This window comes from Panicum hallii, chromosome 9, assembly GCF_002211085.1.
Source record: "Panicum hallii strain FIL2 chromosome 9, PHallii_v3.1, whole genome shotgun sequence".
Lineage (NCBI taxonomy): Eukaryota > Viridiplantae > Streptophyta > Magnoliopsida > Poales > Poaceae > Panicum > Panicum hallii.
In genome coordinates, this window is record NC_038050.1 from 73679626 (window position 1) to 73694051 (window position 14426).

Genomic DNA, 14426 nt, shown 5'->3' on the forward strand with positions numbered 1-14426 from the left:
CAGATCTCACAAAATAGCCATTGACGGCTTCAAAATTGACATTCATTTTATAGAAAATCTCAAACATATCGGTTGGGTTTATTTTAAGTCAAAACTTTTTAAAGTTTAGACTACAAATATCTAAAATGTTATGTGTATACATTGATAATACAAGGTCGGTATTACTAGATTTATTATATTTTGATAATATCTCTCAAGAAGATATTGTTAACCAAAGCATTATATTGGAGACAAGGTTATATCGGAAGACGTATTAGATACCCACATAAAATAAAACCTGAGCAACACGTCGTTCCTACTAATGAAAGCATGCTCATTTATACTTAGTACTATAGTTTTAGACTCCTAAGTAGTCTTAAGCCAGTCTCGGCGCGGAGTTACCAAGATTGGATCTTGGTAACTATGTCAGAGGAGTCTGATGTCTCTCGTTCTATAAAACTCTCCCTCCTCTCTCCTCACAAATAATTCAGTCGTATCAGCAAATTTGCTGACATAACATGACATTTAATACTTATGACACTCCTATGACACTCAGATTGAGATTGGCCTCGGTATAAACGGATCAAGGTAACACCTAATTTTGAACCTCATAATATTTATTGAACAGTTCACATATCATAATATAAATTTTGTGCTTTTTTATGGTAATGACTTTCTTTTGCTAAAAATATTATGGTCATAGTATAGTTTTAGAGGCCATTGCAGGTCAAATCACGGGTTGTATACTCTTTGAAACGGGAGGAATGGAAAGAGTATATAGTGGAGCCAGGGACTAGGGAGTCCTATGGAAGCGACGCAGAATCGGGGAAAAAAAATGAAGAGGGAAAGAGAAGAGGAGGTAGGAAGCGCCGGCGCCGCCATGTCGCCGTCCCTTGGTCTTCCCTCTACCGTCGCCGGCGCCTCCTCCACTGCTAGGGTGTTCCTTTTAACCCGAGCAATGGACGGGCCCTCCGCTTTCCACAGCCTGCGGGCGCCTTCGCCCTTTGTGCGGGCCATGCGCACCCGCCTCGACCCGCCGCCGCCGCCGCCGCTCGCTGCCGCTCCTACTCCTCCGCTGCCGCCGCCGCCACAGATGCCGGAGAAGCGGCGGCGGGGGCGCCCGCGCAACTGCGACCGCGTCCTCCCGCCGCCGGGGTTCCTCCTAACTCCGCCCGCACGGGCGCCGCCGTCGCCGACTCTAGCTACCCACGGTGAAGCTTCCTGTGACGACTCTTTTACACTTTGTCTGCCTTATTTGTTTTCTGCCCTGTAATTTGCTGAATTTTGGTAATTTGCTGAATTTTGGTGCGTCTTTGTGGACAGGGCACTTCCAATCGGGTGGGCTCCAGCCGCACGTGCTCAAAATAGATGTGGGAGAGGTATGCTTGCTTGCTTGCTTGCTTTACCTGCGTCTTCTTACCTACTTTAGTCTCTTCTGTGCAGTCAGCCTTTTATGTTGCTGCCAATTCACATTTGTGGGGTTTCTGAATGGATGGCTATGAAATTGGGCGCTGTGAAATGTCGAGTAGATTGATCCGTCTCAGCTTCCTGAGCTTGTATGGGCTTTACCTGCACTGTTGAAAGCATAGGAACTTTGAGCATATCCATTACACTTCCCTATGCTCGTAATATCTGCAGCAATTCCATGAAGGCCAATTGCAGACTGCAGATGTGATAGTATATAACACTACTCAAGTGGTGATTGCTGTCAAAATAATGCACTCTCTTGTTTGCCACAATTGCCTTGTTGGAAAAGGACCCGGTTGCTTTTCTGTTTATCTTTTTCAAGAATTCTTGTTTTTACTTGTGTTTATACAAATGGCAACAACTTTATCTTCTGAAGTTGCAGCTGAACGACACTCATACCAGAAATTTACACAACTTGAGTGATACATAGTGTCTCCTTTACCTAAGAAGGTATCAAGTCGTCAGATCGTGAGTTTGGGTCTGACCATATGGTACTTGGAAGCATGGGATCCTGACATGAGATGGATCGGGGACATCATAACTTGGATGCATGTGCTAATAGAGTCAGGACATGGCCCAGGAGGAGTAGCTTTGTTGTTTAGATCGTGGAACATGACTCATGGATCTTGATATACAGTGGACTTGACCAACCCAACTCTGTTCCTCCCTTACTGATCCTGTTGCCTTTTGTATGTCTGATGCACACAACCTTAAACCATTTTGCATGGGATTGATCACTGAGTAGTCGCTATATTTTTTTGGTCCATTAAAGTGATTTATGGAATTTGATTATCTGAAAATGGTTGCACAGGATATTGTATCAAAGATTGTGGGGTTCTCGAAAATAACTGGGAAGGCTGTCTGTGTTCTCTCAGTGCTTGGGGTCGTTCAGGAAGCAAATCTACTACACTCTTCTGTCACCTTAAATCACAAGGTTTCACCCTTTTAGTCCCTTAAAATAGGTTACATGCCCAAAGTTTAACCCTTTTTCATGTCACGTTATTAATTTATTCATATTCTCTGCAGGGTCCTTTAGAAATCATTCACGTGTTTGGATCCATTTTGACATCTGATAGCCCTGGATTTGGGTGCTTATCAGTGGCCCTTGCTTGTGCTGATTGTTCTGTGATCGGTGGCGTTGTAGCTGGACCTCTTGTGGCTGCAATACCTGCACAGGTACATGAATATGTTCAGACTTTTTAAGTTGTTCAATACTTTGATAGAGTATTCCATTGAAATTATTGCAAACAACTATTTTGGTGTGCAATATTCATTTGTGTTTTATCATGGGAAGAATAATGTGAATCTCTGTGGTTTATTTCTAGTTTCATAGTTCCATTTTTCTATATATGTTGTATGTTCCATGCATCCATAAAACATATAGGTGATAAACAATACATCACAGATAACCTAATATTTGGAAATGAAAATCCAAGAATGCAGAATTGGAGAAGGAACCTCTTCTCTGACTTGGCTCTGGTTATCCCTAGAGCTTTTGCAGTCTTCTTTCTTTTTATTAATACAAACAAAACATAACAATAAATAAAAACTAACTTAATGTACACCCTGCAGGCAATTGTTGGAAGCTTTCATGATGCTTTCTACGCAAACAAGGCACCTAAAATGTGTTACCCCAATTCTCAGGTTGCCACTGGCTACTGGGTCACACATTACCCCAATTCTCAGGTGGGTACTGGCTTCGCGGTCACGCATTACCCCAATTCTCATGTTGCAACTGTCACTGGCTGCAAGCCTTGCCCCAGTTCTCAGGTTGCCGCTAGCACTGGTAGCTTGTGTTGCCTCAATTCTGAGGTTGCCATTGGCAGTTGGAGCAAGCATGACCACAATTCTCAGGTTTCCATTGGTGATTGGAATGGGAGCACTAATCACTCCAATTCTCAAGTTACTGTTGGCGATGGAAGCACACATCACCCCAATTCTCATACTGGGAGTGCGCAATACCCCAGTTCCCAGGTTCCCATTTGCAATGGGAGCACACATGAATCAAGTTCTCGTGTCACTGTTGGTGATGGAAGCACAAGTAACACCAGTTCTCAGGCTACTGTTGGCGATGGGAGCAGGAGGCATCAACCCGATTCTCATGATACTGTTGCCAATTCTCGGGCTACTATTGGCCATGGGGGCACACATCAGCCCAATTCTCAGGTCAGTGTTGGCGAGGGAAGCACGGATAATGCCAATTCTCAGGCTACTGTTGGTGATGGAAGCACACATTACCTCAAGTCTCTGGCTGCTGCCGTTGGCGATGGGAGCACAGGTAAGGGCAATTCTCAGAGGGGCCTTGTTGATGGTAACACAAATTGCCCTAATTTTAAGGTTTCTGCTGGCGCTGGAAGGTCCCAATACCCCAATTCTCAGGTTACTGTTGGCGACGGGAGCAATCCATCTACTGAAGGCTCCAATCTGGAGGATGCATCCTGCACTGCAGTTGAAAAGGGTGAATCGAGCGAGATTGATGTGAAGCCCTCGCACGTGGTGGCTTATGTTAGCAGCGGTTCCATTTAGGTGATTTAACTCGGTCGGCAATATGTTTTCCTCTGAAGACAATAGAAGAGTACATGTATTTGACAGGAAAGCTGTTGTGAATGTGAACCCCCAAAGTATCTCTGGGCCATGATTTGTAGGAAGTTTTTAGTCCAGAATTTAGATAGGAACTTTGTAGTTTTGGGCTTCCAATTGAGAATGGTGGTGCGGTTGGTTATTATAGCTTTCAATTGCTAGTAGTGCTAGACTTGTGGTATGTTGGGCTGAATTGAGCTTTGCATATTTACATGATCCGTATGGGGCAGGTGTTGGTGAGAAGTTGAAGAATGGGACGAGGTTTTGAAAGGCATCTCTGGTGCAGTAAGCAGCAGCAGCAAGGCTCGATTGCAACAGAAGCTTGATGTCATTAGCTGAATGATCCTAGCTCTGTATTTGAAAAAATGAATGCATTGCCACTCTTTGTGCCCCAATCCCTGATTCAATGAAGAATCTTTCTTTGCCCCCAGCCTGTCCTTGAAGACAGTGCCTGCAATTGGATTTGGAACCAGAGGGGGAAGGGATAGCCTAGATTTTATTTATTACACCGATTAAACAACAAGCTAAGTAGCCTCTCTCCTCCTAGCTGGATGTGCTTAATGAAATGAATGGCCTTTTCTGATCTGACGGTTGTTCAACTTGACTGACAGTCCCAGCTCCAGCTGCAGCTGTGGTGCACATGCACCAACAGCAACAGCAACAGCAACAGATGACATAACGGATGGATGAGCAATGTAATCGATCGACATAGGACGGTTCATATTAACTGATAGTCAGACAGATGACATAACGGACAGTTAGCACCCAACCACTTACTGCTCACTAGTCACTAATTTTTCTAGTACAGTAGTAGTAAGTAATACTCCTGCTTTGCTTGCTAAGAAGATTCAGAAGCAACCACCCACGACGGACAAACTTACTGTATATTGGGAGATGATCAACAAGGAATAAAATAAAATAAAATAAAACAGCAAGTAAGAAATCCATCATCATCAAGTAGCAGTTGCAGCAGCAGCTGCATCAGTGAAGTACTAGTCGTCGTCCTGCAGGTCCGCTTCCTCGTCGTCCTCGTACTCGCCCTCCTCGTCGGCGGTCGCGTCCTGGTACTGCTGGTACTCCGACACCAGGTCGTTCATGTTGCTCTCCGCCTCCGTGAACTCCATCTCGTCCATGCCCTCCCCCGTGTACCAGTGCAGGAAGGCCTTCCTGCGGAACATGGCCGTGAACTGCTCGCTGACGCGGCGGAACATCTCCTGGATGGAGGTGGAGTTGCCGATGAAGGTGGAGGCCATCTTGAGCCCCGTGGGCGGGATGTCGCAGACGGTGGACTTGACGTTGTTGGGGATCCACTCCACGAAGTAGGACGAGTTCTTGTTCTGCACGTTGAGCATCTGCTCGTCCACCTCCTTGGTGCTCATCTTGCCGCGGAACATGGCGGAGGCCGTGAGGTAGCGGCCGTGGCGGGGGTCAGCGGCGCACATCATGTTCTTGGCGTCCCACATCTGCTGGGTGAGCTCCGGCACCGTCAGGGCGCGGTACTGCTGGGAGCCGCGGGAGGTGAGCGGCGCGAAGCCGACCATGAAGAAGTGGAGGCGCGGGAACGGGATGAGGTTGACGGCGAGCTTGCGGAGGTCGGAGTTGAGCTGGCCGGGGAAGCGGAGGCAGCAGGTGACGCCGCTCATGGTGGCGGAGATGAGGTGGTTGAGGTCGCCGACTGCCAATCAGTTGCCATGAGTATGCAATGCAATCAGCAATCAGTGAGCAATCAGCAGGTGACTTCTTACAGCTTGGCGTCGTGAGCTTGAGCGTCCGGAAGCATATGTCGTAGAGCGCCTCGTTGTCGAGCACCATGCACTCGTCGGCGTTCTCGACGAGCTGGTGCACGGAGAGCGTTGCGTTGTATGGCTCGACGACGGTGTCGGAGACCTTGGGCGAGGGGAAGACGGAGAAGGTGAGCATCATCCGGTCGGGGTACTCCTCGCGGATCTTGGAGATGAGGAGGGTGCCCATGCCGGAGCCGGTGCCGCCACCGAGGGAGTGGCAGACCTGGAAGCCTGCGATGCGATAGAATAGATCTCCCTAGTATGTCAGAGACAAGCAGATAGATCTGGTTCCGTAGTGCTAGAATTTGAAGAGCACTCTACCTTGCAGGCAGTCGCAGTTCTCCGCCTCCTTTCGCACGACGTCGAGCACCGCGTCGATGAGCTCTGCGCCCTCGGTGTAGTGTCCCTTGGCCCAGTTGTTGCCCGCCCCCGACTGGCCGAAGACGAAGTTGTCGGGGCGGAAGATGTGCCCGTAGGGCCCCGAGCGCACCGAGTCCATGGTGCCCGGCTCGAGGTCCATGAGCACGGCGCGGGGCACGAAGCGGCCGCAGGAGGCCTCGTTGTAGTAGACATTGACGCGCTCGAGCTGGAGGTCGGAGTCGCCGCCGTAGCGGCCGGTGGCGTCGATGCCGTGCTCGGCGCAGACCACCTCCCAGAACTTGGCGCCGATCTGGTTGCCGCACTGGCCGCCCTGGATGTGCAGGATCTCCCTCATCCCCCCTCGATGCGGCGGCGGCGGCGGTTTGGGAGGTGCTGCTAGGGTTCCCTGTTGCCGGAGGGGAGGATCTCTATTTATCTACGGATGGGGAGCGGCTGGCGTAGGGAATTCGAATTTTGAAATTTCATTTTCTCTTTCTTTCTTCCTCCTGGATGCTTCTGCAAGCCAACCGCCCAGTGAGGGGTCTGGTTGTAAAATAAAGTCCAACCCTTAGCCGCCCAGGCCCAGGCCCAGCCCAGCCCAGCTGAGCCCACACTATGCTTGATATAGCCAACCGCGTCTCTCGCCCAGCAGGCAAGCCAAGCAGTTTTTCTTTTCCCCTTCGTTTCGTTCGTCGTCCGTCCCACCCGCCCGCCCGCGTGAGATCTCCGACCAAAGGTACAAGCAATTCGCCCCCCTCCCTCCTTGGATCTCGGTTCCGATTTCGATCCAATTCCGATCAAGCAGAGAATCCTCTACTGCCGCACCGTAGGCTAAGAAATCGTGGTCGATCTGGACCCCCTTAATCCCTAGTGAAGCTGCTACCTCCTGATTTCCTGTACCAGTCGTCGATCCATATTCACACCATCTGCCCAATCAGGTTCGCCGCCATGTTGGAGGAGCTGCTCATCTTCACGCGGGGCGGCCTCATCCTCTGGTCCTCGTGCCGTGCGCTAGGCGCCGCCGCCCTCAAGGGTTCACCCATCGACGCCCTCATCCGCTCCTGCCTCCTCGAGGAGCGCTCCGCCGACGCCAGCTTCTCCCAGGACAACTACGCCCTCAAGTGGACCTTCCACAACGACCTCGGCCTTGTCTTTGTGGCTGTCTACCAGAAGATCCTCCATCTCCTCTACGTCGATGATCTCCTCGCCGCTGTCCGCAAGGAGTTCTCCCAGATTTATGATCCCAAGCGCACAAACTATGACGACTTCACCGACATATTCCGCCAGCTCCATCTCGAGGCCGAAGCGCGTGCCGAGGAGATGAAGAAGTCCAAGCAGGCCATTTCCTCCCGTCCGCTGCCAGCAGTCTCCCACAGGGCTGGTCAAAAGGCTCGCGGCGCCGCCGCCGGCGGTGCTATGAAGAAGGGCGCCTCTGGCAAGGATGACTCTGATGGGGACTCCTCCGGCAAGGAGCACCACGCTTTGGCAAATGGTACCTTCAAGGGCCACGAGAATGCTGCTCCCAAGGACACCTCTCATGCCCGCCCTGTTGTCGTTAAGGGGAAGGAGAACGGAGGCCCCAAAGACAACGGGGCCTTCGATGTAACTAAACTACAGAGGTTGCGAAAGAATGATAGGAAGAACACTGGTGCTGACAATGCAACCAAGAAGCTGACTAAACCTGACACAAAGAAGAAAGGGAAGCAAGACAGGGTGTGGGATGACAAACCTTCCAACAAGAAGTTGGATTTCACAGACCCGGCTGATGAGAGAGGGGATGAGGTGACAGAACATGTGGCACTCAACCAGGGAGAGAGCATGATGGATAAGGATGAGAATCTCAGCAGCGACAGCGAGGAGGAAGAGGTTGAAGATGGACCAAAGAAGAAAGGCTGGTTCTCCTCGATGTTTCAGAGGTAATCCATGCGCTCCCCATTTTTCCTATATTATTATGCCAAATAGTCTATACTCAATTAACTTGGCTCGGCAATTTGTTCTTGTTTCCTTCATGCACTTAAAATTATCTGAGCTGCATACCACTTTTGCCTTAAAAAAAGAGAGAAGAAAAGCACACTGCTTTATTAGTTGGCTTATGAGACTCGTTTGATATCCGAACCAGCCAAAAATATGATGCTCTCTGATGTTGATGTCTACTCTGTGATGCTTTTGAATTTCTTTTGTTTGAATGTCCATTGCTAGTGACATGTATTTATGCAACTCTTTTTGCGGATGAAAAAGATTGAAATATTTTTCCAATAGATGACAACATGCCCTCATTAGGCCAAAACATTGATTTGTGGTGGCCGCTAGGTTTTTTCCCCTTTTCTTCTTCCAAACCGCAATCTGTCAATCTCTTTATCATATTTTTTAACCTTCTGGCACCAAACAAACAGGTCAATTGCTGGCTTTTGTCTTCTTGAACATATTGCATTAAACATGTAACTTTTATATGATCTCCAAATCTACGTATGTAATGAAATATATTGTGCTTTATTGTGCTCAGTATTGCTGGTAACAATGTATTGGAGAAGTCTGATCTGCAACCTGCGCTCAAGGCTCTTAAAGATAGACTGATGACAAAGAACGTGGTATGTGCTTATTCTGTAGTTGTTTATTTTGTATAGCCTTTTCTGTTTGGATAAAGAAGGTGGTCCTATTTATGCAGGCAGAGGAAATTGCAGAGAAGCTTTGTGAATCTGTTGCAGCTAGCCTTGAGGGCAAGAAGCTAGGATCATTCACAAGAATATCATCTACAGTCCAGGTTTTTAGCACATCTTCTCTTCTCACCAAAACATCTTATCCTTTGTGCCACCTATACAATTGTACATTCTGCTCTATGGGTTGGTAATATGGTTCATTTGATGGTTATTACTCCTGCAGACAGCTATGGAGGAGGCTCTTCTTCGCATTTTGACCCCAAGGCGGTCTATTGACATACTGAGGGATGTACACGCTGCCAAGGAGCGTGGGAGGCCGTATGTCATTGTTTTTGTTGGAGTGAATGGAGTTGGCAAATCGACCAATCTTGCAAAGGTATGCATTTCCAGATACCACCATGCAAAGAGAAGGACAAAATCTTTCCTTGTGAAATTCACTCATTTTGTGTTCATTTGAACTTCACAGGTTGCTTATTGGCTTCTTCAGCATAACCTTAGTGTGACGCTTGCAGCATGTGACACCTTCAGATCTGGTGCCGTTGAGCAGCTGCGGACTCATGCACGCAGGCTTCAGGTAGTAATCTAAGTTCTACATCCAGTGATTGCACTACCCTGTTTCAATTGTTGTCAGTTTCTGAGCTCGGATTTTGTTTTACAGTTCATTCCAGATAGTTTTTTGGAAGAGTAGTTTCAAATTGTAAATTTGTCCCTCTGGAGTTTATTTCCTTTCTGAACAATTTTCTTGTTTTATGATGAAGCTAAGAGAAAAGAAATCCCTTCCATACCAAATTTGGTCATGTCGTACAAAACCGTGCCAATTTTTGGCCCGATGAAATGTCACATCTTCAATTTTCTCCGTCAATTGCAGATGGGCTGCAATTGCCTTGCCATTTTATTTTTCTTTAAGAAACCGGAGGGGCTACTGATTATATTGTTAAAGAAAAAATGAAATAAAACAAGAAAAAGAAATTACAGAGCATGTAGCCATTTTGTTATTCAAGGGGAGTATTTAGATTTAGCTGTCGATAACCAAGAAGAAATCATGAATGAACTTTACTTTGCGGGCACATACCGTTGGATGCATATCATTTAAAATCCAATCATTTATGTGCTCCAAGCTTTGTCATGGTCGCATAGTAGTTTACAGATGTGTTTCTACAGCCTTTCTTTTGTTTTGCCGTGCTTCATATTTGTTCACAATCGATTTTTCGTTTAGCGACTCTTTTTGTGATAAGCACACACATTCCTGTGCAACTGCTCTTCTTCGCAAAAACTTGTTCATGCCCCTCTTTCTTAGTGACCATCTAACTAGTTTCTATTATGTAGCATTGAGCTATGTTTTTAAGTTTTGCTACATCTTTTGCCTCCCAAAAGGCATTATTTGTACATGGAGATTGATGGTGATGGTATTGTGTGCAGATACCTATTTTCGAGAAGGGTTATGAAAAAGATCCAGCAGTTGTAGCGAGGGAAGCTATTCAGGAAGCAAGCCGAAACAAATCAGATGTTGTTCTTGTTGACACGGCTGGACGTATGCAGGTAGGCTAAGTGGTTTTGTTTCAAGTATCTTTCTTTGCTTGTACTGGAAGGTGTAGCCTTTGCTTTCAATTTGCCCTGACAGTCTCTTTCTAACTGAATCTCTGTCAGGATAATGAGCCACTCATGAGGGCGCTCTCCAAGCTCATCAATCTTAACAGCCCAGATTTGGTTTTATTTGTTGGAGAAGCATTGGTTGGGAATGACGCTGTCGATCAGCTCACTAAGTTCAACCAGGTATGCACATCTTTTGAAGACAGATGGATATTGGTGAATCATGCCCTATCTATTGGTAGTCCTGTGGAATTTGGCTTTCATCGCTAACTGTACTGAACAATTTTATTTGTTGAACAGAAATTAGCAGACCTGTCTGCTGTTCCTACTGCTAGATTAATTGATGGTATCCTGCTCACCAAGTTTGACACCATTGACGACAAGGTCTGCGCACTTGTACGCTTGTCCCTCACTATATGGGCATATTCTGTTTGCGGGTGTTCTGATACAAGCGTCCGAAACATGCAGGTTGGAGCAGCGCTTTCCATGGTGTATATATCTGGAGCTCCGGTCATGTTCGTCGGCTGCGGCCAGTCCTACACGGACCTGAAGAAGCTGAATGTGAAATCCATCGTTAAGACCCTCCTGAAGTGAAGGGAATGCACTGTGTTGAGCTGTACCGCACAAATCTGTTCCATCTTTATATCCCCAGTGACCTTGTCATGTTCATGTTGGACGTCGTGGATCTGTGAGACTGTTGTAGTCAGAAAACCAAACCTAATGTCATGGGTAACTCTTGTAATGTGTACTTGTGTTTACTTGGTCGTCTTGCTCCAATAATGTGGATCTGTGAGACTGTTGTAGTCAGAAAACCAAGCCTAGCGTCATGTGTACCTGTGTTTACTTGGTCGTCTTGCTCCAATAATACAACGTATGAGTTCAAATGGTTATAAGTGAATGGATATTCTCGAGTCTGCCACCATCCGTCTGTGTTCCCAGATTGTTGATTTGGTAGCAGACGCTGGTTCCGGGGTTGTTCGGTTCCCAATACTAAACTTTACCCCTTATCATATCGAATATTTATGGTATCGAATATTTGGTTACTAATTTGAATTATAAAATATAAATTAATTATAAAACTAATTGCACAGACGGAGACTAATTTGAGAGATGAATCTAGTGCATGATTTGATAATATGATACTACAGTAAACATGTGCTAATGATGGATTAAAAAATCTAAAATTTCTAATAACGGACCAAAATCCCCTACACCATTAGTTACTAAAGCTTTCCTGCGCAGCTCAGGTGAAAAGCGAAGAAGGGCCCCTTCCAAGGGGCCGAGCTATCAGCGAGATACCACTCTGAAAGAGTTCAAATTCTAACCTTGTGTGAGACCTGTGGGTCCAGGGACAGTCTCAGGTAGATAATTTTTATGTCCAGGGACAGTCTCAGGTAGATAATTTTTATGGAGTGTAGGCCTCCCAAAAGATAACGGAGGCGTGCAAAGATTTTCTCGGGCCAGATGGACATTGGTCCTCGAGTGCAAAGGCAGAAGGGAGCTTGACTGCAAGACTCACCCATCAAGCAATTAGGTTTACTATATTCGTTTCGCAAATTATCCTCTATCTGTGTAATTAGTTTTATAATTATCTCATATTTAGTCCTTCTAATTAGGGCAAGTACATTGGTCTAGTCTAACAGGCGGTCTTATATATTGCCACGTCATCTTGAGACGATGTAACAGATAATACATACAATGGGTTGTCTTATACTTTGTCTCATAGTAAATATATAATTCCATAATTTGTGCATAGAAAAAGAAAATATTGTGAGTTGCATGGCAACAACTCATAAAATGGTGATAAAGTGATCTCATAGTCCTAAATTTTAGCTTATAAGACGGCTGTCTCGCGAAACAACCACCTTGTTCTCTCTTCTCCCTCTCTCCGCCACCTAATAAAAAATCCTACATGGATTTGCATGAGATGACCTGTGAAACCGCTAACGTGTAGCAATGTAGTTGCCCTTAACATCTAAACTTTAGTCCATGGAACCAATTAACCAAACACGCTCCTTACTTTGGATAGAAGCAGGAAACCGATTGGTGGCTGCCGTGTCAGATTGTGTTCATAAGATGGAGGTTGCTTGCAACATGAGTTGTTCGGACACCGTTTCTGCAGCATCGGTATTTTGTTTTGAGCAGCAGAGCTGGCTGTGTTCATGCACATTGGCTGAAGCCTTGAAGGCTCCGATCCTTGTATGCATGGCCATTTCAGACTGCATTTTTCTTCTTGGATTGTTCATTCCATTCCCCAGCTCTTAGGGAAAAGAAAGACATTCATCATATGCATTCTAATACGTCCTTCAGTCAGTGTGTCTGGACCATGGTCTGAGCTGCAGCCCGATCTTGTCTTGCATGTATCATTCCTGCTTCTTTTTGCAAAGCTGGATGGCTCTACAATACCACAAGTCAAAACATGTGGCTGCTGTTGTAGGTAGGCATCTCTCGTATTCAGCTGCTTTGTGGTGTGGCCTTTCTTTTCACTCATGGAACTAGGAATGCATACTTGCAGGTCATTCTCCGGTTCTAGTGGCCTGGACCCCTATCAAACTCGATAAACATTCTAAAGCTTTAGCCCCAACGTCTAAAGCTTTTCTTTTTTTTTCTTCTTCTTTCTACGCCTGATGAGATTCCCTCTCTGTTTATGAAAACATACATAGAGATCGGAGAGATTAATGTGCTTAAAATAGGAGAAACCTTTGTCGCCAAGGTAAAAGACCATCTCCTTTCTCTTTCTTTCTTTCATTTGTTTGATGCCTTACGGCAGACATGTGGTTTAGTGTAGATACAACAGCTGTTTATACATATATATATATATACATATATATATATACATATATATATATACATATACATATATATATATATATATATATATATATATATATATTCCTCTACATGCTTTATGCACTGCCGATTATTTCTTCTTTCTTTCTTTGGATCATCAAATGAAACATACAGAAATTTTGTCTTTCAATCAAGATGTCATATTTCTTTTTTTAGGAACTACGGCGGCCAAGCTGCCAGCCTAAACGATGTATTTAAGGCGTGGCAAACCACAAAGTACAGCAGCAACTGCTAGTGCAGCACAGCACAAGAGAAATAACATATTACACACCACGATGCAAGCACGACGCAACAAATAGGAAGAAAGACTATAGAAAGAAGGAACACAACTCTTAAAATAGACCAAAAGACTAAGACCTACACCGGCCGAAGGCAATCCATTGAGCGCCACGACCAAGCAACATACTTGTCGGCTTCGCAAAAACCAATGCGCTACCCACCACCCCTCGTAGCTACGCCTCGCCGCTGCCGCCCTCCATCGTCCAATAAGGGGAGGAAGCCTCGAAGGCATGAGGGACCGCCACAACGGAAAGGGACTAATGATGGGGGAGAACACTGATCAAAGCTTCATCGGAAACACCGATCTCCCTTCGAGCTAATGGCAGTACCTTTCACAGCACATCCGGGTTCCCGTCTACGGCCATCCGACACCCAAGAAGAGGAGGAAGCCTCGAAGGAGGGAGGGCCGGCAACAAGGAGCGCCCGGCATTTGATTTGATGAGACCACCAACAAGGAGAGCAGCGACGAAGAAAAGGTGCCAGAAGGGAGCACAAATTGAACCATGAATGCCATCGACAAACACGCAGATCAAGGACCAAGGTCAAAGGAGAAGAAGACCTTGTAGCTTAGGTGCTTTCGAGATGGCGGACCGAGCGGTGGTTGGGATCTCCCCGCACACCGAGCGCGACACGTTCGTTGTCGGACCGCCATAAGGACAAGATGCTGCAAGGTAGCGAGCAGAGACAAGATCATCAAGAATTCACCGGATCTGCAAGCCGAGGTAGGGCACCTCCCCAAGTGGAGGTGGGGCACCTCCCATGCACCAAGCGTGACACTTTCATTGTGCAGCAATGGTGAATCCTCAAAACTTGCACCAAGAACCTTGCAAGCTCGACGCCGGAGTCCACGACCCCGCACCCCTGCGCCCCTAGACGACCA

The 14426-nt window shown here is 46.5% G+C and overlaps 3 protein-coding genes across 10 annotated transcripts; 2 read left to right on the forward strand and 1 right to left on the reverse strand.

The window, feature by feature from the left end:
• The first annotated feature begins 639 nt into the window (after window positions 1-639).
• On the forward strand, window positions 640-4440 carry LOC112872922. Of its 8 annotated transcripts, none has more exons than XR_003224734.1 (7): window positions 640-1202; window positions 1303-1358; window positions 2258-2380; window positions 2473-2622; window positions 3019-3724; window positions 3826-3972; window positions 4257-4440. XR_003224734.1 is itself a non-coding variant. In XM_025935956.1 (7 exons), the coding sequence occupies exons 1-6, from the start codon at window positions 785-787 to the stop codon at window positions 3926-3928; spliced, it is 1578 nt and encodes a 525-aa protein (XP_025791741.1). In that variant the 5' UTR covers window positions 643-784; the 3' UTR covers window positions 3929-3972; window positions 4257-4440. The 8 variants fall into 8 exon arrangements, 7 of the variants coding, with proteins under 7 accessions (XP_025791742.1, XP_025791741.1, XP_025791739.1 ...); XM_025935956.1 differs by having other exon boundaries at window positions 643-1202; window positions 3804-3972; XM_025935957.1 differs by having other exon boundaries at window positions 3826-4440.
• A 273-nt stretch (window positions 4441-4713) lies between these two features.
• Window positions 4714-6609, reverse strand: LOC112872924 (tubulin beta-2 chain). Its single transcript, XM_025935959.1, has 3 exons — window positions 6132-6609; window positions 5772-6041; window positions 4714-5701 (listed from the first exon to the last, which is right to left on the reverse strand). The coding sequence occupies exons 1-3, from the start codon at window positions 6523-6525 to the stop codon at window positions 5019-5021; spliced, it is 1347 nt and encodes a 448-aa protein (XP_025791744.1). The 5' UTR covers window positions 6526-6609; the 3' UTR covers window positions 4714-5018.
• Window positions 6610-6823: 214 nt separating this feature from the next.
• Window positions 6824-11315, forward strand: LOC112875442 (signal recognition particle receptor subunit alpha). The gene is made up of 10 exons (XM_025939297.1): window positions 6824-6906; window positions 7109-8086; window positions 8674-8758; window positions 8836-8931; window positions 9051-9203; window positions 9294-9401; window positions 10247-10366; window positions 10475-10600; window positions 10718-10801; window positions 10886-11315. The coding sequence occupies exons 2-10, from the start codon at window positions 7119-7121 to the stop codon at window positions 11009-11011; spliced, it is 1866 nt and encodes a 621-aa protein (XP_025795082.1). The 5' UTR covers window positions 6824-6906; window positions 7109-7118; the 3' UTR covers window positions 11012-11315.
• The last annotated feature ends 3111 nt before the right edge of the window (window positions 11316-14426 follow it).

Bases quoted from the DNA above. Each gene is read 5' to 3' on its own strand.
- LOC112872924 (XM_025935959.1), bottom strand. From the start codon at position 6,525: ATGAGGGAGATCCTGCACATCCAGGGCGGCCAGTGCGGCAACCAGATC. The intron at 6,042-6,131 runs GTAGAGTGCTCT...ATCGCATCGCAG, and splicing joins GAACTGCGACTGCCTGCAAG to GCTTCCAGGTCTGCCACTCC. The intron at 5,702-5,771 runs GTAAGAAGTCAC...ACTGATTGGCAG, and splicing joins CAAGCTCACGACGCCAAGCT to TCGGCGACCTCAACCACCTC.
- LOC112875442 (XM_025939297.1), top strand. From the start codon at position 7,119: ATGTTGGAGGAGCTGCTCATCTTCACGCGGGGCGGCCTCATCCTCTGG. The intron at 9,204-9,293 runs GTATGCATTTCC...TGAACTTCACAG, and splicing joins AATCGACCAATCTTGCAAAG to GTTGCTTATTGGCTTCTTCA. The intron at 10,601-10,717 runs GTATGCACATCT...TTTGTTGAACAG, and splicing joins AGCTCACTAAGTTCAACCAG to AAATTAGCAGACCTGTCTGC.
- LOC112872922 (XM_025935951.1), top strand. From the start codon at position 785: ATGGAAGCGACGCAGAATCGGGGAAAAAAAATGAAGAGGGAAAGAGAA. The intron at 1,203-1,302 runs GTGACGACTCTT...CTTTGTGGACAG, and splicing joins TACCCACGGTGAAGCTTCCT to GGCACTTCCAATCGGGTGGG. The intron at 1,359-2,257 runs GTATGCTTGCTT...ATGGTTGCACAG, and splicing joins TCAAAATAGATGTGGGAGAG to GATATTGTATCAAAGATTGT.